Raw genomic sequence first — 23,843 nt, 5'->3', positions numbered from 1 at the left:
TTACGTCATGCACTTAGTATTTTAAAAATACCGGTATTTGTTGTAAAATATGTCAGATTTCGAATAATTTAGTTCTCCGTATTCTTAAAATGAAATTTTTTTTTATCTGAAAAAAAGTAAAGATCAGTTGATTTCTAGAATATTTTTTTTCGTGTTAAAAAAAATATATTATTTAAAATTTAATAACAAACGAAGCAATACAGAGTAATAGTAAATGTAAATTATCTGTTAAGAATGTTCAGACACAAACAGAAGTAAGTTTTCTTATAAAAAAGAGTGAAAGAAAGAAAGAGATTTTAGAATCATAAAATTTCATTTACTTTAAATTAAATTATAGTATTATAATATTTATGAAGTTACTGACAATTATCCTTTTTTTCGTGTTACGAAATAAAAGATCCTTTTAACTCTTTAGTGTCATCTTTTTGTGTGTGACGAAAGTTTAAAAATTCGTTGTGAGAACAATCATTATAATAATGCAATGTTTCTCTATCTTGACTACGTATCTATTTATTCTGCTACTAAAAAACAAAAGATTATATTTAACTGCAGAATAGATATCTTCGTAATTGATTATTGTCATGATAAGTATCGAGTGCATTAGGATTAAAAAAAAAAAATTATGTTATATCTCATGTATACAAAGTTTTGTGTGTCAAAGAATGTTACTTAAGACGGTTGTATTTATATATGTGTCGAAATTGCAAATGATTTTTGCAAGATTGCGTAAGGCTACATATCTTGTGAAACACATGTTAAAACGTTGTGTTATGCAAATTATTATGCAACCGTCCGAAAAAGAAAGATTTTGTTTTACGTTAAATCTCAAATGTAACATTGTATTATAAACTGTAAAATATTTTGAATAAAACAGAAAAATTTACACATCTGTCTAAGCGAATTTAAAATAATGAAATTATATTTTTACATTATCCAGAAATAAGTAGATCAGAGAAAGCAATAGCTGACATGTATTATATATAAAAAAGGAAATATTTATTTATTGCGATTACAATTTTTCAATAATTTAATCCTACACTATCAGCATGCAACTTACTGTAATGTCAAATCACACTTGGAAATAAAATAATATTAAATTCTAGGAAAATACTGTTCCATTAGAAAATACAGATTTAGCATCTATATATATATCTCTTGATTATTTTTATAATTACACGTACAGTAACAATCTATAAAGGTGGATTCAGCAAGAGAATTGTATAAATAAATAGCATGTGAATATCAACTTGTCACATGGAAAGGAAAAAGTGCGTCCTTCGGCTCAGTTTGTTTCTTTTATCGATCCATCAAACTCATTCGAGAATGATACCCGCATGATTCAGCAGTATTCATAAAGAAACGCGAGCACGGTTATTATTACGAGGATAAGCTATGATAAATAATATAAATTGGAAGGAAAAAAGAAGCTAGTGTAATTGTTCAATATAATCACTGTCTTCGGCAATTGTCTTCGTCACAAATCTGAAGAAAACTTATGTTTCAGATTACGTGAGCGGGTAGTTTGGAGTTGGAACGTTTAACGTGCCCCAGAAGAGCACAAGTCTCGATGGATCATGTCTGATAAAGAAGATGAAGGGTCGTCTTGCTATGAATTTTTTCTGACTTCCATCACGCTCCAATACAACAGAAGTAACGGCTGCGGCCTCGGTACCCTTTTCCGTGATGTCGATTTCTACTTTCTGAAGGACATCTGCAGCAAAGAGATGCGGATTTACCAGATTGGCACTATTTCTAAGATTATCCAATCCGTATGACGGAAAATTCTGTTGTCTCATGAGGTTTAAGAAATTCTGATCCATTGGCCTGCTCTGTCTTTTGCTTCTTGCTTGTCTCTTCCCTTGGAAACGATACTTGTTTTCTTCAAGATTTACAATTTTCGTGTTATCGTGATTTCCCTCAGATTTGTCATCCATCGTGTACGAATTTCTCTCCTGTTTACCCTTGGCGTTATGGGTGTCACGAATCTTTCTAAGGTTAAATCCATTCGCCCATTGATCCACTGCGTAATTACGAGCTTTATCTTCGTACATGAAGTAATTTCGTTTTACCATACGGCCTTCGTTAATATCGAAACGAGGAGGAAAATACACTATGTCCTTGTATGACTGTGGATTTCGCGTGACCATTTTGTTGCCATTTGCAACAGACTGTGGTTGCATGGCTGGTCTTGCCAATGATCCTGACGATCCCATGTTCATGGGATTTTTATTATCTATGTTGTTTATATTTGGTTGAGATATGAGACTCAAATCTGCTGTTGCTGGGTCAAATAAAGACTCGAGACCCAGCGCAGCGAGCGTTCTTTTTAAACTTAGACTGCTGCTTAGCTTCATTCGTGGGAAAGCGATGATACAAGTTTCGTTCTTCGTATTCTTAATCAAATTCTCGATTATGTCGACTGTTAGTTTGTTTTCGAATTCCCGAAGTGCTTTCGCACCCTCTTCTGTTGGAAGTAGAACGTACATTGACACCTGAAAACGAATAATGGAACAATTTGATAAAATGTAATAGAAATTTCTAGAGGATTGGGGAAATGGAGAACAATTTAAAACCTTGCATTTAATGTGAAGTTTTTAAACACTTACTTCACGACCCTTGTATGGCAGACCAAGAATTTTCACGCCCAATTGCTTGTCTTCGTAAAACGGAAATGTTCCTCCATTATACATCATGTCGACATCAATTGCTTTGTTTGGTTCAATGAAAAATTGTCTCCTGAATAAAAACAATGCGTTACTGTAGTTGCAACTTAAATTTTCGCAAACTTTCTATCCTGATTTAAAAATCTTGATCTTGATGGTACCTTTTCGTAGCTCCATCTATAAAGTATTGGTTCCATTCTCCTTTAAAGTAAAGCGCTGATAAAAGAATCAACGTGGTCTCTGGTCCCGGCGGATGACCAAGGATATTCGAAATTTTCCCCATCGTCTTTTGCTGCACCCACGTGTTTATTAAATCCTGTGTTGCCTTACTATTTCTAGCAAAATCTACGTTAAACACCTCAGTCTGATAAATTCCTTCACTAAGAGCCTTGAATTGCTGCAGTATTGGATACCCATCCTAAATCATAACCGTTCAAATTACAGATTTTAATAAAATTCAATTTCCCTTTCGATTGTCTTTTTTAAATGCAATTCGCTCGTGAAACAAAATTCTACCTGCACGTATATCGCCGTAGCGAAGTCTAATCGTGGTATCTCGGCATCTCTCTTTCTTTGAAGCTCGCTCGTAAGCATGCCAAACATTTGATGAACAATCTCAGAATTTCGTGAGATGTCAACTCCAGATTCCAATCCAAGGACCTTAGACACTTCATTGAAGGTTCTTCCAGCAGAGCCTGCGAGAACGAGTGCCAATGCTACGGTAAGGCTGACTGGCGAGAAAACTATGTTGTCCTGTTCCTCTATCAAGGATGTGTTTCGAGTTTTATAGATCTCTCGGTCTAGGTCCAGAGTAAATTTCAGTATTCCATTGACGATGATATCGTTTACCTGTAATCGTTCCAGACATGGCTATTATCCATTTTCATTAATAACATATATTTCAAGTACATAAGAAAAAAAACAGTTAAATTTATAACTGATGGCTGCTTATAAGAATGGATGTTTGTTTAAGTGAAAACATTGTTTGATAACAGACTGGATATTTAATTTAAATAAATGTAATTGGAATGTGAATGCGTCATCAGTGGCAACAAGGAGAAACATGGAATCAAAGTTGGATAATGACGCCTTTACTAATGAACTTCCTCTATCTTACAATTAGTGTGTATTGTGCAACGCGCAGAAAACGATTAAATTCAGAAACACTTCAGAAAACCTCGCATAATTCTTACAAACAAAAAAAAAGAAGAAAATGCAAACTTGCAGATTACTGTGTCTCTATGAAGAAATTTTACCCATTTACCAATATCTACCGGCCAACTTGCATCATTGATAGCGTTCTTCATTGCAAAATTTCTCAAGTATATTTCACAATTTAAAAAGTTCTTCATGACTTATATGAGAATAAATCAAGTTGTAATCGCTCGAAACTCTCGTCAACGGGATGTTAAAAGTTAAAAGTTGAAATTCCACTAAATTTGTTCTTAATGCTTTTATATTCATCTTCGATCAAATTTCATCTTTTGAGAATGATTTTGCTAAACATTAATAAATAACTAATCATTGCGAAATCCACAATGCCAACGAAATTTCAAACCGTTTTGTATGAAACGCATCATACATTCATAAAGTTGAAGTGTCACGTTTAAGGACAACAGTCTCGTTTCAACTTTTTCTAAAGCATTGACAGTCTTTTTCCCGATTGAAATTAAAGAGAGAAATATTTTCATGCTTACATGATTCTTCCAGTCTTCCAACGTCTTCTGGGTCGCAGGCTGACTCGCTAGAGCTGCACCAAGAGGTCGTAATCTACTACTACTACTTTGTAGTTGCGAATAGGCAAAATAGTTTGGAGAAACAGTTGTAGCCTGGAGTAATTTATCATCTGGATATATCAGTTGACCAAAGCAAGTAGCTATGAGGCTCAGGATTATAAGTGTAATTGCCATTGCTGCAAGAAGAATAGATAATGGTAATTACATATATTTTTGTGATAAATGTGTAATCATTTTTAGCAAAAATTAGAAGTTAAAATATCACTGAAATTTCGTATTGAACTTAATTTCTGTTTCTTGAATTACATTCGTAAATATATAGATTTCCATGAATATCTGCAGCCTAGTCGTAGCTTTGAAGGATAATCTATCGTTTACAAACTGCCCTATAACGAGAGAAGAGCTGTAACATTTTGAGAAAAACCGGTTTTAGAATTTTATTGTTATTAACCAGTTTAATATACGTTCATATATGTATGTATATAATATATTATATGCGTAATATAATATATTAGATACTCTAGAAGTATTATATTTATATTATATTATTATAAATCACTTTTTTTCTAGTAAAACTTTAAGATTCGATAAAATACATTTGTATTTATCAAACAAGATACCTGTGCTAATATTCCCCAAAAAGTTAACGATTGCTTCACTACCAATTTATTAATTTTAATTTAAAATTAGTTTACAGTCAAATATCACTGATATTCAGAGAAGTTTACTTCAACTTAAAATATTCATCTTTGTTCTTTCTTAAAAAATGGAGAGGGAATGAGAAATATTTGATAAAATTAAGACAAAGAAAAATGAGAATACTCAATAAACTAGATTCTGAATCATAAGTATGTACTCATTCGAAAAACTCGTTTAACATCCACGCGCCTCTCTCTCTCTGCAGCTTATGCAAATAAAATTCATGTGACCACCCAACTTTATTTACCCATTCGTTTAATCCATCTATTTCTGAAAGTGAAATTTAAATTTCAAGATGCAGAGCTTGTTCAGTCTCTGCACATTAAAGTAAGGGAAAAGGATGCTAATTAAAAAACATTATCCTCGACATTATAGTTAGTCAGGAATATTAACTGATAAAAGGAAACTGGACGGTCAGTTTCATTTTTAATTAATCGTATTCCTGTGACGATATGCTGCAATTAATTTGAACGTTATCGTTCCATTGCGGTACAAATAATCGTGCAAATTTCCTATTTTGCATACGTTATCTACATATTCCTACTAATAATCTGTATAAATATCATAAATAAAAATCCGGTTATGATATGTATTATCGATTGATGCAAACTTGCGGTATAAAATAGTTTAATTCATCCAGCGTTGAAAATAGTGCATTGATTCAATTGATTATTGCATTTTTATTATTCTCTTTCTCGAATAAAATCGTCAGAGGTTGTGTAAAAAAAAAAAAAAAAAAAAAAAATAGGATAATCTTCATAAAGGATTCAGTTTAAGTATTGATCTCAGAATTTGCAAGTGTCCTATACAAACATTTACTAACGATACTAATGGCTATGAGATATTTACTGTACTCAGTGTTCAACATTAATCGCAAATTATTATCATCGTTAAGCGACTGTGAAAGCAACGGTAGCAATTTCAGATCCAAACTCGTTGTATCGTTCAACGAGTACGTCGCGTCGTTCTTCCGTTGACACGAAGACAATAAAAGACGCTAATGTGTTCCCTTTGTCACACGCAGGTCGCATTAAGTATCGACCCGTATGAGCTATATCGTGAAAGATTTTTGCTCGCGTCATTGAATTGGAGGCGACAATCTCGTGGACACAGTGGGAAAACCCACATCGAGTGTCATCCTTACTCGGCTGCAAGTTGAATGAGAATGCGCGATGCGGAATAGAAGAGGGCAGAATACATTCAGCATAGAATGCGTAAAAATACATGAACGCGGAGACGCGTTGTAAAATTGTATTAACAGGCAGATAAAAATTGCCTCTGACAGATGATCGTTTCCGGGGAGTCAGGAAAGATAAATGTACTCGACTGTTCGCGAGGCTTTATGTTTCAAAACGTTAAGTTGTTAAAACACGTTTAAATGAGAAAAAATTATATGGTATCAAGCAAAGCTTCATACGTTTAATTTACTTTTTTTTTTTTTTTTTTTTTTTGGAGGGAAAAGAGATGATTTAAAATACTTGATGACCTGTCTATGATTAGTTTATAAATAGAACCAATACGCAAATTTATATGCTATATTATGCTACAAGTATATAAAATATTAACTAATATAATTTCGTACAAGATGAGGTAATGCTTTCTAATATTTTAGAAACTTTCCTTTCAATTAGAATATTTCTTGAAAATTCTACGTTCGAGGTGTGTTGCACGTTGTTTTCGATGCAATTCGTGCAAAATAAGATGACGACTAATTAAAATAATTGAAACAGTAAGAAAAACATCGATTTCTTAAAAAGAGAATGGCTCAACCTTCGATATCAAGTGGCTGCATTCCTGGAAGCAGGTGTCTATCTTAAAATTACGTCGATGATCGAGCTTTATACTCCTTGGAAGTTTGATTTTCCAATTAGATCTCTTTCTCTGTTTTATTACCGTGTATAGTCATGACAAACGCACCCTGACACTCGACTGTAAGTAACTCTACGACTATCTTGAGCTTGACGACTCTCCATAATTATCTATCTTGGTTAAAAATCTCTATTGGAAAGGATTGTTCCTAGTCGTTGTTGAAGAATCAGTCGATAGAATCTAATTGTTATCCTTGATCAAGTATGAAACAATCAAGTGCACTGTACAATTTAACCATCGTAATCAATTATTTATAATTTACGTATTCTCCTATGAAACACGTATGATGTTTTATTACCAGCTATGATTCTTAAATTTTTAATTATATATATCTACTTTCAATGTCAATGTCGACTGAGAAAAAAAACCAAAATGTCGAATTAATTGACTCTACGCTCGTTCTGAAAATTCTTTTATTTTTGTGTCGGACCACACAATTATTTTATTAAATATCCTGACCTAAACGATTAACCTCGATGTAATTAATTAGTCTGAGTTCTAAGTGGCCCAATTATATAATGACAAACTTTATCGACTATTTTTCTTTCGCAATTTTATCTTTTATAACTACACTATTGAGTGTTCGGAATATATGTTTCATATAAGAAGATAAAAAAATTGCGATGTGTGCTACAATAAAGAAATGCTAGAAGGAGCAAGGAACAGTTTCCACTATATGAATATGAATATGAATATGAAAATCGGAATACTGCAAAAAAGCTAAAACGTTATTATTTGTTTCTTCCATATGTAAGACCATGTTTCTATGTCAGCAAAAGCCAACAAACAATTTTATCAAAAATATTTCGCGCATATTTGCAGTAATTGCAAAAACAAAAAATTGAGCTGAAATTCTCACTTTAGAATTTTCCACAGTCAAATTATACTCAATAATTTACCAATCGACAATATTGACAAGTTTCAAATAACAGTTGTACATAGATTATATGTAGATTTCTCTTCGGTCGCTTACTACGCCTGCATTTGTGAAATTTTACTAATAATAATAATTCAATTATGCAAGAGAAACAGAGATTAATACATTACTCTGATGTGGTAAAGATATTTCAATAGAAAGAGCGTATATTTTTTTGATTCATTGCAAGTTAACTCGAAGAACGAACGGTGAGAATAATTGTCGCTTGAGAATAATAAACAACCAAATTGTTTCGAATTGTTTGATGCCCTTGAATTGAAACTTTGAGAGCAAAATAATCGTTGCGCGTTCTGCTACATAAAACTACAATCATCGCTGATACGTTTGCTCCTCTTCAAACTGGTTCTGCAAATACAATATATCTGTATTGGAATTTCATAAATTCTCGGAAACTCCGCGGAATTTGCATTCATCTGACAGAATTCGCGTCGTCTGATTCATATTAAACGTGATGAATTACCATTATTACGGTTACTTCTGTTTACTATCGCCGGTTTATCGCTGACCACTACCACGTCTCTATGTCGTTTCACGACATTATCGTTCAACGCGAAACATTACTTTTTTTTAGTCATTTTCAGTTATATTGTAAAACACACTGAAAAATCTACGGAAAATCTACAGAATTATAGGAACTGAAGAATTGAAAATTGGAGAAATCTAATCTATAATAATCTAGTGAGAGATCATTTGGGGATCCTCCAACACTATCTTGCTAAAAATTACCAAAACCTTCAAAGTATACCTTTAAATTTCAAATTTCCATAAGATTTTTATCATCAATTATCACGATACTTGAGATTTATTAGCGCCCGTTTCTATCTTCAAAATAGACACACGCCGTCGTGTCTACCTCGCTTGATCTCCGCATTCCAATCATGAAAACTCCGACCTTCCTCAACTTCCTCCCGTCGTCATGAACTATACTCTCTTACATACCTTGTCAAATGTCTCTCCTCGAGGTGACGAGTCTTCTTCTCCTGCGGATTCTGTCCGAACGTCGTCTTGTTCTAGTCGATGTCGAAATTGCCAAGGTAGATCGACTTGCTCTTCACCAAGTACCGTCAAGTGTCGTCAGAAAATGGTCACGTGCGTTTTACGAAAAGGGCAAGGTCTTCTCCTGCATGCGTCGTCTCCGCCGGCATGTGAAGAAACGCGATCCTCGACGTGCGAATCGATCAACAGTTACAAGACGACTGACTCGCCGACTGGGTCTCCGTTGTACTATGTTGTATTTACCGGACTCGTCGTCTCTACTGCTTTCCCGTCACGCGACTGCTTGTTGCAGATCGAGTATACAAAAACGATGATGCGCAAGCCTTTTCGCTGAGACACTTTTCTATTTAGATTCGGTCGACTTGTCGAGATTTCAGCTCGAATAACGTTGACTTCCGGCCAATACGTTACGTTTCCAGGCCGTAACCGTTTTGCAGCAAGACTTATATACACTGCATGTTTTGATAGCAACTTGGGGGGGGGGGGGTGAGAGTCAATGATTTTGTATATCTTTTCCTCGGAATCGGGGGTTACGCCGACACATACACAATGTAAATGTAAATAGGCAGATGTAAAAATACGTGGAACAGATTATTTATAGAAATAGAATAGAGTATTTGTTATAAATAAACGTTTAGTTACTTAGTATAAATTTGCGTAAATATTCGCAGTCGAATGATGACTTAAGAATAAATGATGAATGTGGAATGAATTTCTTTCTTTTCATTCATGTTTCGATCTTTGAGAAGAATGATATTATTAATGATAATTAATGAATATAAAGTACTCTTTGTACCCTTTTTCCTTTGAATCTAATAATTTATAAAAGTCGCGTAGACGGTCATTGTTTCACGTAGAAACAATATCATTGTACCGTATTTTACATATGAATATAATTACGTATATCGGTATGTGTATGCATAAGCGACAAATTTTCAAAGCTATGAAAAATATTTTTCCAATTTCAAATTAGTAATAATTTAATTGGTTCATTTGTTCTTCAAAAAGTAAATAATTCACTGAGAAATTGCTTGTCAAAATATAACAGAAGAAGGGATTCTTCAATATTTTCATTGTTATTATTTATCATTATTATTATTCTTATTTTTCACTTATTTAGAAAATTTTTACATTTCTATTATGAAATATAATTAATTAAATCAATCAATACTGACAAGTTTGAAATACAGGTCCCATAAAAAGTCTCCAATCATACAATATAAAGGACGAAAGTTAATAAAAAAAAGTAAAGATAATGGAGAGAAGATAGAGTGTATGTTTTAGTGAAATGAACACTTTTACCATCTAATATATACGTATGTCACGTATCTCAGTGGGATTTCCAACGAAATTTTATATTAAATTATAAACGCCCATAAATTAAGATAGAGTTGTATCTTACTGTTTGGATATAAAAATAATACGTAAACGACCTCAATGATCTTTAGAATAACAATCAATTGAAACCTGTTTTCACATATACATAGTGGATAAACTTTTTAATTTACTTTTCACTAAAAGCTTCTAATATAATCTTATTCTTCATTATTCTAAATATAGTTTACGCTGAATTTTTTATTCAATTTTACATAAGCAATGTAATTTCTGTCTTTCTTTCTTATCTTTCTATATATATATGTATGTAGATGGATTATCACTGAAAAGTAGGTACTATTTGTTTTGATAACTTAAAAAAAATATTAGACGATCCTATGGGTTTTCCCAAGGGTGGGTAATTTACGAGGAGATTCGTTAGAATCGTATTTGTCAATAGTTGCAAATCATTTTCTTGAGAAATAAATTCTTAAAGTGTAGACTCACGCCACCGTAAACTTCTTAAACATTAATTCAACAAAAGAGATATCATCGATCAATAGTGATACACCTTAGTGATGAATGAACTACCTTCTTGGAGAAATAAATTCTGAGACTTTAGTTGATTAGGTTCGGCAGTGACGAGAATAGTGACGCATCGAAATCAAAAAACATAGTTAAATTTTATGCGAAAAGAAATACACATTATATACGAAAAATTTTTATTATTACGTTGCATTACGTTATATTAAAGATAAATAAACTGTGAATAAAAATAAAGTTTAATATTCACTATTGATTTTAAAAAATGTAGGGTAGCTACAAAAGAGCAAATATTATGTCATCAGACCTCTTTTATTAGCAGCAAATAATTGATATGATTGAAGAATTGCGTGACTTGTGTGACGAAAGTTATGTAGTTTTAGATTATAAGATATAATATATAAAGGGTGTCCTAGATTTCAATTGTCAGATATTTTGAAGGTTACTTTGAACAAGAAATGTTACATACACCATGGATTGATCCCTATTTTCTTTCAAGATATATTACTAATAGTTGTCAAATTTGAGCATTATCCCCATATTCATTGAAATGTATGTAATTTTTTTATATGAGGTTGAAATCAGGGATTTATTTAAATGGAAAACCTATTTATACACGTAATAAATTGATAACAAAAATCAGAAAGACTGCTGTTTCCATCAAAAATAGAATCAGTCTAAATTAGTATAAATCAGTATAACAATTAAAAGTTAAATATTCGATTGCTTGTCACTTATGCTTATGTATTTTCCTTTTCACATCTCGAAAACAAAGACGAATCAATCCATATATCATGCATATAATATTTTTTGCTCAAAATGACCTTCCAAACAATGTTGGCCTCCCGAAGTTTGACGGGAGGCCAACTATATTTTAAAAATAGTTCCATAGTTTTTGGAATTCGTCGCAGTACAATGTAAGATACTTAAATGATAAAAATTCTGCAGTATACTCGTGAATTATTAATTTTCGTCACTTATTACTAACAAAATACAACTCACACTGCGTGCTAATAAAATAAGATGTGAATGAAAGTCTCATGGTCAGGTGACTAATTACATATTATCGAGAAAATCGAACGATCGATGATTACGCGGGTCACCGGAACCACGGGAACCACTTATATCTTCAATGATGCATGCCTATTATACAGCGTTACATGGTTTTATCCAGGTATCTCGAATTCAGCCGCAACAATCGATAAAACTTAGATAAGAAATTCGCAGAAAAGATTCTACTGATAATAACTGATCGCCAGGCATATAAATAAAAGATCGATCAGCAGCACGTCTCTCTCTCTCTCTCTCTCTCTCTCTCTCTCTCTCTCTATTCCTCTCAACGTAGCAATATCGATAGTTTTACCGTTACTCATGATGCAAATGATTTTTTTCACTCAATTTTTACTCTCCCTGGTCAGAATTGGTTGCGTTATTCAAATTTTCTTATTCATCTCATTCACTATTCAACTTTGATCCTTTGTTCAATTATTTGCTAGTCATTCGTGCTTACGTTCGTTCTTAGAATAGTTGTTTGTTTCTCATTTTTCTATTATTATTTAACAAAATAATAATTGGATTACTATCCTATTAACATTTGAGATCGAGGGAAATTAATATTTATCTGCTCTTCGATCTTCTAATCTGTGAAATGAATATACCAAATTCCATGTAGCTAATCATTATGACTTTTAAAGAGAAGGGAAGAAATCTCTATTTTGATATTATAATACTCGTAATGATATTCATAAGTATTTAAACTTGTGTGACGATCCGTAGTCTAAGAATACAGTTCCTAAAATATAATTTTCTAACACTCGCGTTTTACGCGAAACTTTACCGTATTTACGATACTAATTTTGAAATTATATGGAATCGGTTTTGATTTAAGAGAAATCTACGTAATGGGAAACAAGTAAAGCTCCTCTTTTCGATGGAAGCTGTCCGATTTTGAGAAAAAGAGGAAGAAGAACATATGAGAAATGGTACATTCTTACGTAAAATATTATGGGCCAATCGAACGTTACAGGAAGTAACAGGAAAGTTGCATTTACATGATAAAAAGTATTCGATGTACGTATGCAAATGTACGTTTGACAAAAATTAGATATAATTTCATTCGTGCCTGAATTTGAAAACAAATACTTGGGAATACCAAGTTTTGTTATTACGACGCTTATGCAGTGAAGATTAATCATCGTTCATAATTGATAAAAATGTTCTATTATCGATACAAGTTTCATTTCTTATTGCCTTATTGTCTCGATCAAACCAGAATATTTTTAAACGACTAGTTTATTTATTCGAGAGAACGATCGTGGATTTCGATCGCAATTTATTCATTAAACGTAGGCTTTTAATTATCGACGAATATCAGTAATACTTACATCGTTGAAACGATCAAAAGAATGTTATTTGAAAGAAGTGAAAAAATTAAAGAAAGTGAATATAAATTTTTGAAAGTTAAATATAAATTTTTTTTATATGCAAAGAGGTGGAATTCTTTCTTTTATTATTATGCATGCACGAAAACGTTTTATAACATATGCTTTGATGAACATCTCTATTATGTATAATTACACTTACTTGCTATTTCTAAGATATGATTTCAATATGATTTTAATACTTTCCGCAATGAACGTTTGAATTAATGCTTGGTTTTCATCGTTTCGTTTTTTCATTTGCCTAATTCTTACTTCATGGATATACCATCTAACCTCAAATCACTGATAAATACATGACAAATATAATCTTAATTTACTTCTAAAATTATTATATTTTTACAAAACTTTTATACGATGAAAATGCCTTTCCCGTTTTCATAGCAACTCGATTTAGCTTTCACTTCATCCTTGTCATAAGCACTTGCCTTCACGTTCGATAGATATATCACAGTAGAATTTATTGATTTATCTTGGCGTGCTGCGATTGGGCTACGTGTTAGCGTCACAACTTTATAGAAGAACGAGCCAATGAACGATCTTCGTTTCTGTGTGTGCACGGAGCCTGTATAGTACGAAACGGAAGCGTTGCCCAGTCGTTCGTTTCCGTCTTCCAAGTGCCTGTCAGCCATTACTGCTCTGCTCGCCGGGTATTGCAGGGTAAGTTCGCCCAGATATTCCTAATTTCTGCCACACGAATATTTTTGTCATTCGGTACAAGAATTATTGCGAAACACATATATACGTTGGTATATTCGTTTTTACTAGGTTTCTCGCATAATCGCTTTTTTGATCGCAGGTATAACTGGTACAACTGACATAGTTTCCGAAAAATCGAAGACCGTTCCTAGGGACCTACTAGCGTGTCAGCCAGATTCTTCTGAACTTTCGCCGACATGTATAACAATACGTATTCCAATCATACCAGGTACGTTGTGTTAAATTGAGCCTCTTAAATGTCCAGTATGGCAATACCATACGATGCGAAATAATGAAACTGGAGAAATCTTTCTTTTTTTTTTTTCTTTTTTTTTTGCAATATCGTGTTCTCCACCATTTTATTCATGGACATTCTTGATCGTAGCTTTTGCCGAATCACCTAATTAGAAGTTGAACTAACGAGTTCACGTCTTACGAGAGCTCATTATTCCGAATTATGGCAGGGCGGAACGTTGCGTACGTTAAAAATGCATATTTATGGAATTAAATGCGTCATAAAAAAAGCAAAATGGCGGTATCATTATCTAATGGAAAGCTACGCACAGTCGTAAAGTCAAAGAATAAAAATTATTTTTGCAAAAATCTGCATTACCTGATACTTTTACGTCAGCTACGTGTTATTGATTTTTTTTACATCAGGCTATTATCTTGTTACATATGATATGTACATACATATGTACATATATATGTGTTCTCTAATATCACTTTGAGAACAGATTTTCATCAAATACAATTTTTAATTTGAAAAATTCAATATTGAATTCAAATATTTAAAATTCAACATATTTTTTTAGAAAATATATCATACTGGATACCACAATTTATTGTTTCATATCAATGTTTTAAGACCCCGTTAATTTTAAATACTCAATATAAATGTTAATATCATAATATCATTTAAAGGTAATAAAAATTAATATAATTAGTTGATTAATTAGTTATAGACCCAGGGGAAGTAGAAATTGTAGCAGTCGTAATGGAGGAGGAACGTACTGGAACAGCCAGCAGCATACACAAAAGGAAAAGTCCCTTAAGAAGCAGGTCCAAAGGAGAATTCCTGGGGATTCATTGAAAAAGCCTATGTGGGATTTGGCCAAGTTACCGGTGATCACAAAAAATTTATATATTCCACATATCAATGTTTTGAAAAGATCAACCGATGATGTTCACAAATATCACATTGGCAAAGAGATCACTGTGAAGGGAAACAATACTCCTTCTCCAATTCAAGCGTTTGAAGAAAGTAATTTCCCAGATTATGTGATGGAAGAGATTAGAAAGCAGGGTTTTGCTGAACCAACAGCAATTCAGGCACAGGGCTGGCCCATTGCACTTAGTGGACGCGACTTAGTTGGAATTGCTCAAACTGGATCTGGAAAAACTCTAGCTGTACGTATTTTAACGTACATTGTACATGTGTTACATCAAATATGTAAATTTTTGATATACAATTATGATTCAATTACATTGCCCATTAAGAAAAAACAGAAAAGTAGTATTTAAGATTTATTGTAACATTGAGTATATTTTACTTTTCATCTAAAGTATTTAAAATTTATAAAAGATATTAAATCAAGATATTAAATTTTTTTATACATGTTGAAAAAAACATGGAGCTTTATCTTTTTGAAAGTTAAAGTACACTTTACATAAAAAATCGAGGCAAAATGTATTTGGTCAAACAAATTGAGCGAATTTTGTTATCGGTATTTTTCAGTATATTTTACCAGCAACGGTACACATTAACAATCAACCACGTTTGAACCGGGGAGACGGACCGATCGTTTTAATACTCGCACCTACAAGAGAGCTAGCTCAGCAAATTCAGACTGTTGCTAGGGAGTTTGGTTCCTCGTCGTGCATTCGTAACACTTGCATTTTCGGTGGTTCCCCGAAAGGGCCTCAAGCTCGTGATCTAGAGCGCGGCGTTGAGATATGTATCGCAACTCCTGGTAGACTAATCGATTTCCTTGAAAAGGGAACCACGAACTTGCGCAGATGCACATACCTCGTATTGGACGAGGCAGATAGAATGTTAGACATGGGATTCGAGCCGCAAATCCGAAAAATCATTGAACAAATTAGACCTGATAGACAGGTGCTAATGTGGTCTGCGACATGGCCAAAAGAAGTGCAGGCACTGGCTGAAGATTTTCTCTCAGATTACATTCAAATTAACATAGGTTCTCTTACATTGGCCGCCAATCACAATATTCGTCAGATCATAGAGATTTGTCAGGAGCACGAGAAAGAGACGAAACTTTCAAGTTTATTGAGACAGATTGGCAAGGACAGAGGAAGCAAGACGATTATTTTCGTTGAAACAAAGAAAAAGGTGGATGATATCACCAAAGCTATTAAACGAGAAGGTTGGCCGGCTATCTCTATTCATGGTGACAAATCGCAACCTGAAAGAGATTATGTATTATCTGAGTTCAGAAATGGGAAAACAATGATTCTTGTTGCTACAGATGTTGCTGCTCGTGGTTTGGACGTTGAAAATGTGAAGTATGTAATTAACTTTGATTACCCGAACAGTTCCGAGGATTATATTCATCGAATAGGAAGAACTGGACGTTGCCAAAGTGCAGGCACAGCATATGCTTATTTTACACCTAACAATGCCAGACAAGCAAAGGAATTAATTTCTGTTTTGAAAGAAGCCGGTCAGGTGATAAATCCGCAACTGGCCGATTTAGCAAACTCGATAAAGTCTGCGTACGGCAAGAGCCGTCAACGTTGGAGTCATTCACGCTCTAACAAGGACAATAGTTCAACTGGTAGCCCAAGGAACAATAGCAGCAGTCCAATTTCAAACAACTGGCAGACTCAACATGTTCAAAATACTCAACATAGTAACGGTAACAGTCAAGAAAGGACTGTTGTACGCCAACAAAATGGATACCAGACCAGTCGTCCGAATAGCTTTCAATCTAATTATCAGCAGCATCAACATCAACAGCAGCAGCAGCAGCAGCAGCAACAACAACAGCAGCAGCAGCAGCAACATCAACATCAACAGCAGCAACATCAGCGGCAATCGAATGCCTATACCAATGGCTGTCAAACTAGCAACAGTTACCAAGCTAGCTATCAGAATGCAAATATACCTAGATATCATGGAAGAACAAGCGGCTTTCAAGGCAATCGTTATCGTCAGAATGCATATAGTACTAATCAAACAGCTGGAGGACAAAATGTATATTCTATGCCACCTCCATTCATGATGCCATCTGCTGGTGGACACACCGATTCAGGAATGCAAAGCCTCGTTAACAACAAGTTTTTCCAGACAAATCGTCCACCACCAAATACCGGCGCCTGCGCATATCAATCGATGGGATACAGCCAGTTCCAAGCTGTACCGCCGTATAGTTATCCTTATCCGCCCACGCCGGTGCAGCAGTAAGGCTTTTCAGACTATAAATCGGTAAGAGTGCAGGTTAAGTAAAAAATCAATTTTTCCTGTTTATATCGGGCCCACTAAATATTTACGATTTATGTAGACGGTTGGGTCTCTTTTGAATATATAAGTAACATAATGTTTCTTCTTTTCTTTGTCATTTATTATCTTTTTCTGGAATGGTGCCGGTTAAAACGTATAAACGAAATAAAAAATTACTTGAGTTTGTTTTAAAGAAAGAACAAAAAAGAGAGAAAGAGAAGCAGTCAAACAAATAGAAAAGAAATAGTCGAATGATTTATTCTTTTGACTGGAGAACAAAAATTTAAATAATACTGTGAAATGTTTCGAAAAAGAAGAGAAAAGAGAAATTGAAAAAGAAAGAAAGAAAGAAAGAATGATTACTTGTCGATAGTCCACAAGGCACATTCCAGTCGAGTTTCTTGAAGTAGCAGTAGTTATTTAGCACCGATGCATTGATATAACCATTACTGGATGTAGAATATGACCAGTAAATGTGTAGGCTTGTAACCATTGGTCATATCCTTAAGAAAAGTAATTAATCTTCTTGCGATAAAACTATATAAACGTCATTTAATGCTTTCCCGAAATGCACGAAACGTATAGAAGGGGGGTGGTTAATGTTTTCATATTTGATAATTTATTTATATTTTGCATATATATGTATATGTATATATATACACACATACATGTATATATATGTATATATACATATATACATAAATACGTGTGTACAGGCAACGCTCTTCAAAATGTAAGGCCTTTTGCATAAAAATTAAGCCGTACATCCGTTTTTACAAAGCGCACGACAAATATTAAAAAAACATCGTGTCCTCTGTTTTGTAATGAGAACCGGATGTTTGTGTCTCTTTGATAATAGGGGAGTGAAATGGTTAAATCTCATCTAAATTAAAGAACTTTGATGAAGGATAAATCCCAGCATAATTATATAGCGTACAAAAGTGAGTACTTTGAGACTATCCTGGTCACCGGTGTCTTTGGAATGAATTCAAAGCGTGAAGCCGGTTAACGGGTAAGAGAAAGGAAAACTTGGGCTTTAGGGGACAACTTAAATTAAGCATGTAGTCACAATGGCTGTGTACCTTGGCGCAAAGTTTGATACCTTATTTTTATAATATATATCGAAAGTAATTTGTTGTTAAACCAACGAATGATTATACGAAGATAAAAAAAAAATAAGAGAAACATTGTTGTTTGATGTTTATGCAATTGGCCACTGAGTGGTCTTGTCCTTGCGCGTCTGTGTACAATGTATAGGTGCACGCGCAGGCTGGCCGCGAATCGAATGAAATTTAGTTGTACCTGTTTTTTAGTTCGCACTCATTGAAATTCTTGCTATTTTTAGGGAACGATTCAGATTATCCGAGAGACATTTTTCTATCGAAACGTTCAATCTGTAAGAAATAATGCGCTGCCGTGAACATATATTTAAAAGAAGGAGGATGAAAAGAAAAAAAAAAAAAAGAATAAGAAACGCGTAACGAAAGTTTTTAACTTATATACGAACTTTAACTTATTTAACTATTAACTTATACGAAAAACTACAAATTCATTCCGTGATGATGAAAACCACGGGAACCGTTTATCGACAGCGCATAGCGATTTTTTGCGGGCCTCCAGATTACTCTGTACACGTCACTACTCGAATAAACGAATAGCGAAGACATTAAAAAAAAAAAATAATACTAATAAAAATAAAAAAAAAAGAGCCAACAGAGAAGAATGCAAGACTCGAAATATACACTCGAGCAAGGACTCGTTTGCGAACGACATTATAATGTGATAATTATACGTAACGCTTTTGTGAAATGGTCTCACAGTTCGTTACTTAATTACGCACAGTAGAAAATGTTGTGAAGCAGTACGGTATGCACAATAGCATTCGAACCGCGCGTCACACGCATACTTCAAGCGGATTTTGCTCGACATAAAAAGGGGTTGAGAGAAAAAAAAAGAACTCTGTCGATTCGTTTCTAAGTTTCCACGTGATATAGTCTTTATATTCTTCTTTCGCTGAGCTGATAGACATCGGATACATTCAAAATGTGTGTGGTGGGGTCGCGAACAGAAGTTAGGCATTCGCGGTATATTGTTGTATTTGCCCTTTTGAACAATTGTAAATGCTTACGCTCCTACTGTGTTGATCTGACTGCAACACGTTGCGTTGTCGGAACAAATAGCGGTATAAATAATAGGAACGCGTATGCTACGAGTATTGGACAATTCTGAATACTCATACATTGCGTACGCCCTCTGTTAAATCATCCCCTGTCGCTTTGAATTTATTTTTCTTCAGATTCTATATCTTTTCGTCGCAGTCGGTGAAAAATGTATTAACATTTCTTTTTTTATTTATTCCTTTAGCGATGATAGCTTCCTCGTAAAGAAGTTAGAGCATATTGTCTGTTGTTCTAGCGCAACTTCGTCTTTTTCAATTCCATTATGTCGTAAGCGATGCATCCTTCGTGCATTTACGAATCACTGAGGCTTTTGGATAAACCTTGTCCTTTTATGAAGATTCGAATATCAGATAAATTGAAATTGGCCATTCTCGTTTTTTCTTTCTAAATCGAAGATCTTGTTGCAATTCCTCTCAGTGTCTTCTGAGTAAGTCCGATCAGGATGGGCATTTGCTCAATCGATTGAGAATCCTTGTCTGTCGAACAGTAGTCTTCTGTAACTTGAATCTGAATCTCGCCTCCATCCTTCGAGGTCAGCAATGTTGTCAACTATTCATCATTTCAACATACAGATTTCAATATACAGATTCTTCCCAAGTGTTTCAGAAAGTCTCAGGATTGCAAACCCTTTAAGCTGTGCTGCGTTTGTTTGCATAAATTGCAATGGGATGAAGGCAAGAGTAAGAATCGATGATCATCGAACATGCATATCTTTTGTACAACCGAATCTCTAACGAATAATCGTAAAAACTTAGGAACTTTTACATTACACTTGGCTCGAAGTGCAAACGAAATGAATACAGAGCAAACACCGAGACCAAAACATTAGGCAGCAAAGGGTTAACACGTTTTACATTTAACAGTGACGCATGACGAACTGTGTGCTTTTGTGTTCCTCCCGAGCAAAACAAATGTTTTTCTTTTTTTTCTGGTTTTTTCTTGTTTTTTTTTTTTTTTTTTTTTTTTTGTTTTTTTTTAACGAAATGCAGCTTGCATTTTGAAAATTGATAGTGGGTGTACGCGTAGCTCTGTGATATGTAAGATGTAGCATATTTATAGATCTACCTATCGTGCATCATGATTAAAATAAGGAACGTATCTTATCAGTTTTATACATGGTATACAAATCATGTGTAAACGACGTGTACTGCGAGAGCTCGCTGTCTATTTAAGAAAAGAGGAACGAAAGTTGTTAGGAAAAAGCGAAAGATCAGTATTTCTTTTATTTCAATCTTTTTGTTTTGCGTTTGCCATGCGAATTCGTGTATTGTCAGGCTAAAGAACGGGGCAAAAGAAATTGGGAGATGAAAACGTGTATTATTTCTGAGCGTTTTTCTGTTCATGAATATCCAAGTCTTTTTTTTTTACTTTTTATTTTCATTTCACTGTGTAGTCTGACAAACTCATCTCCTACGCGAGTATAAACGTGATGATATTTTTCATGTGTTTTTTTTTCCTTCGATTATCGTGAAATTGTTTTCTCTTTTTTTTTTTATAATCGAACCTCGGTAACTCGAATCTCGGTAAGGTGAACAATTTCTTCATTTCCTTCCGTTCCACTGCGAAAACCAAGTAACTCGATCTAATAGGACTAACAGCTCTGCGATCTGCAATTGTTTATATATAGCATAGCAACATTCAACTTTCATTTATCACTCGATAAAACGAAACCATCCATCATCATTCGAAGATTTTCTCCTTAGCCTCGAGTTATCAGGGTTTGATTTTGTTTTGTACGTTTGTTTGTTAGAATATAGTCTTTTAATATTTACGTGTTGTTAATTAAAAGAAACTGTGGAACTTGAGTGATGCTCAGTCTATGAGTATTTTTGTTAATTTTCCTTTTTTTTTTTTTTTTTTTTTTTTTGTACTATTTTTCTTTGTTATCTGCGTCAACGAGCAGTTATAAATTCTATGTTCACTTATATCCGTACTAACTACATATAAGTACAATATTCCAGAGACTAAAACGTGGATGCGTACCTTTCGAGTAGCAGGACATGTGGTATATGTTCAATTCTCTAAAGAGCAAAGTGGAATTATATCGTTTTCTTTCTACTAGTCGACAATTGTTCATCCGTTCGTATTTTGTATTATATAATTCCATTTCGTCTTGTTGTTATAGGAAAACGTCCATCGAATCGTACACTTTTTAAACATATGAACTTCTAAACGAGATCCAGTCATCCTTCGTCGATGAACGGGAGATTCTTGCGGGGAAAATCTTGCTTCTCTTGCGTCGTTACAGAGATGGGAAAAGCGTCAAAGGGAACTTTCGTAGCGTGTTCGATAAACTCTTGCAATATCGATGAACTCGAACAATTTTTGGTCTAGGATATATTTCTAGCGATCCGTGTATATTTTTTTAAGTAAGTTTGCAACGCTGGTAGTAAAAGGTCGAACGATGGGATAGGTGTAGGAGAGAGGGAGAGAGGGTGGATGGGTAGTTTTCGAAGATATCTCTGACACGCCTTCCGTCTGTTATTTAAAAAAAACAAATGGTTCGAAGAAAGAAATATGATCGTGGAATCTTCTTAACGCTTGCATTAAAAAACACTCCGGCCCAGAATCGTGCTAGTCGAACCGATCGAACTTGCAATTTTTCCATTTGTTTGCGTACTAATCTGTCGGTTTTTGTTTCCCCTCGACAAAAAAAAAAAAAAAAGGAAACCCAAGAAATAAAAATAAGGAAAAAAAAAAAGAAAGGGTCAACGAGAGACGGTAATTGGCACGAAGTTCTTCGCGATTTGTCCGAGCCGACGAATGAACAATATGGTGTCGGGTTTTGCGTGCCGGAACGATCGTTGATGACACTAACGCGCATATAGCCTCGGGAACACGAGTACCTTTTTAATGATTAATGCTGAACGCTGTGATATCGCGTACATAAACATTTTTATTATTATGATAAACGTAAATGTGCATATTGTAATGTTAAAAGAAGAAAAAAAAATGAAGAGTACTATTCTCCTTTATATGTGAAGACTGAATCTCGCCAACTTATACACAGGTTTAGCCAGCCGCAGATACGTTCGTATACTGTCTAGACTACAGATAGACTATTTGTACATTATTAATTGTAACAATATGTTTTACGTGGGTAGTGCCGGGACTATTGAGGTGACGCGGTACTATTATGTTATAGTTCGATAACGGGTGCGTGTTCGTATTGTGCATTTTTCTTTCTTCTTTTTTTTTTCTTTTTTTTTCTTTTTTTTTCTGAATCGAGAATCAATCGATCTCTTCGGTGTGTCGCGACAAGAAATTCGCCAGACTTCTCGCGTTCACTTTTCGTAGGTGTTGGAATGGTTGCACGAATCTGGTTTCCTGTTTCCTGTTTTCTTTCTTCCGTATCTGTTTGCAAGTTGTTCGTTTCTCGATCGGAATTGAAGGGAGGAGATTCGATCGGGAAGAGATAGAAAATAAAGAGAAATCGCTTACCTGGTTTCCAACGATCGCTTGCCACGTTTTTCGCTTTTCGATTTATCAATTAGATCGTTCGTGAAATAATAAAAAAAAGGGACATTACAACAACAACAGCAACAACAACAACAGTACAATCCGTTTCATGATAGTTCCTATATTGCATTCTTCTTTGTAACGTGGATGAATTGCAGCTTAAATTTCGCTAAGAGATCAGTCAAACATTATTTTCATACATTTCCTCTGCGTATTTGTTCCGTTTGATTTTTGGAAGAAGAAAAGAAAGGAAGAAAAAAAGATGATATGATACTTGCCAATATGTTATTGGTGTTGTCACATGTGTGCATTGCCAAGTCTGTAATTATTATTTCTGCGGCTTACAGTGTCACGATTGTTGTAATTTTTTTTTTTTAATCATCTTTCGTCAGTTTCTCGAGAAATGTACTAACCTAAAGATCGTCGATCTTTAAAGTATGTTTTTCTTTCGCTGATTTCGAAAGTTTGATTCTTAACATGGAGAAGCAAACATAAAAAATATAAATTTAGGAAAACTAAATTTATGCCACTAACCACATTTATTTATTCATAATATTATTAATGGCTTTCTGTTTTGTTGATGTTGCGAAATATGTGTGGAAATTGTTTATTAACTGTTTCGTTACGAATATCGTTCGTTATAAACGATGATATCGTTTGTTTTCTTTTATTTCATTTTAATTAATTAATGTTAATAAATTTAGTTTCTCTCCTAACGTCGAATGTAGACTTGTTAGTGTATGCATGAATGTCGAACACTGCACACTGCACGACAACAAAATTTACTGTGCAAACTTTTACGAAACTGTGCGATGTAAATGCAGTTTACGAGTCAAATATTTAT

At 34.1% G+C, this 23,843-nt stretch overlaps 2 protein-coding genes across 4 annotated transcripts; one reads left to right on the top strand and one right to left on the bottom strand.

The window, feature by feature from the left end:
• Nucleotides 1–972: 972 nt before the first annotated feature.
• Nucleotides 973–9,316, bottom strand: LOC122534509 (intracellular coagulation inhibitor 1). Its single transcript, XM_043665207.1, has 6 exons — nucleotides 8,844–9,316; nucleotides 4,361–4,575; nucleotides 3,180–3,512; nucleotides 2,825–3,081; nucleotides 2,607–2,736; nucleotides 973–2,492 (listed from the first exon to the last, which is right to left on the bottom strand). The coding sequence occupies exons 2-6, from the start codon at nucleotides 4,571–4,573 to the stop codon at nucleotides 1,506–1,508; spliced, it is 1,920 nt and encodes a 639-aa protein (XP_043521142.1). The 5' UTR covers nucleotides 4,574–4,575; nucleotides 8,844–9,316; the 3' UTR covers nucleotides 973–1,505.
• Nucleotides 9,317–13,752: 4,436 nt separating this feature from the next.
• LOC122534508 (DEAD-box ATP-dependent RNA helicase 20-like) lies at nucleotides 13,753–23,050 on the top strand. Of its 3 annotated transcripts, XM_043665206.1 has the most exons (5): nucleotides 13,753–13,855; nucleotides 13,995–14,123; nucleotides 14,854–15,304; nucleotides 15,633–17,345; nucleotides 18,706–23,050. In XM_043665206.1, the coding sequence occupies exons 2-4, from the start codon at nucleotides 14,092–14,094 to the stop codon at nucleotides 17,322–17,324; spliced, it is 2,175 nt and encodes a 724-aa protein (XP_043521141.1). In that variant the 5' UTR covers nucleotides 13,753–13,855; nucleotides 13,995–14,091; the 3' UTR covers nucleotides 17,325–17,345; nucleotides 18,706–23,050. The 3 variants fall into 3 exon arrangements, with proteins under 3 accessions (XP_043521141.1, XP_043521138.1, XP_043521140.1); XM_043665203.1 differs by having other exon boundaries at nucleotides 15,633–23,050; XM_043665205.1 differs by having other exon boundaries at nucleotides 13,838–13,909; nucleotides 15,633–23,050.
• Nucleotides 23,051–23,843: the final 793 nt, after the last annotated feature.

Source organism: Frieseomelitta varia, unplaced genomic scaffold (genome assembly GCF_011392965.1).
Source record: "Frieseomelitta varia isolate USP_RPSP 00005682 unplaced genomic scaffold, Fvar_1.2 scaffold_607, whole genome shotgun sequence".
NCBI lineage: Eukaryota > Metazoa > Arthropoda > Insecta > Hymenoptera > Apidae > Frieseomelitta > Frieseomelitta varia.
Note: the sequence above shows the minus strand (reverse complement) of the source record. Positions and strands in the feature narration are given on the sequence as shown.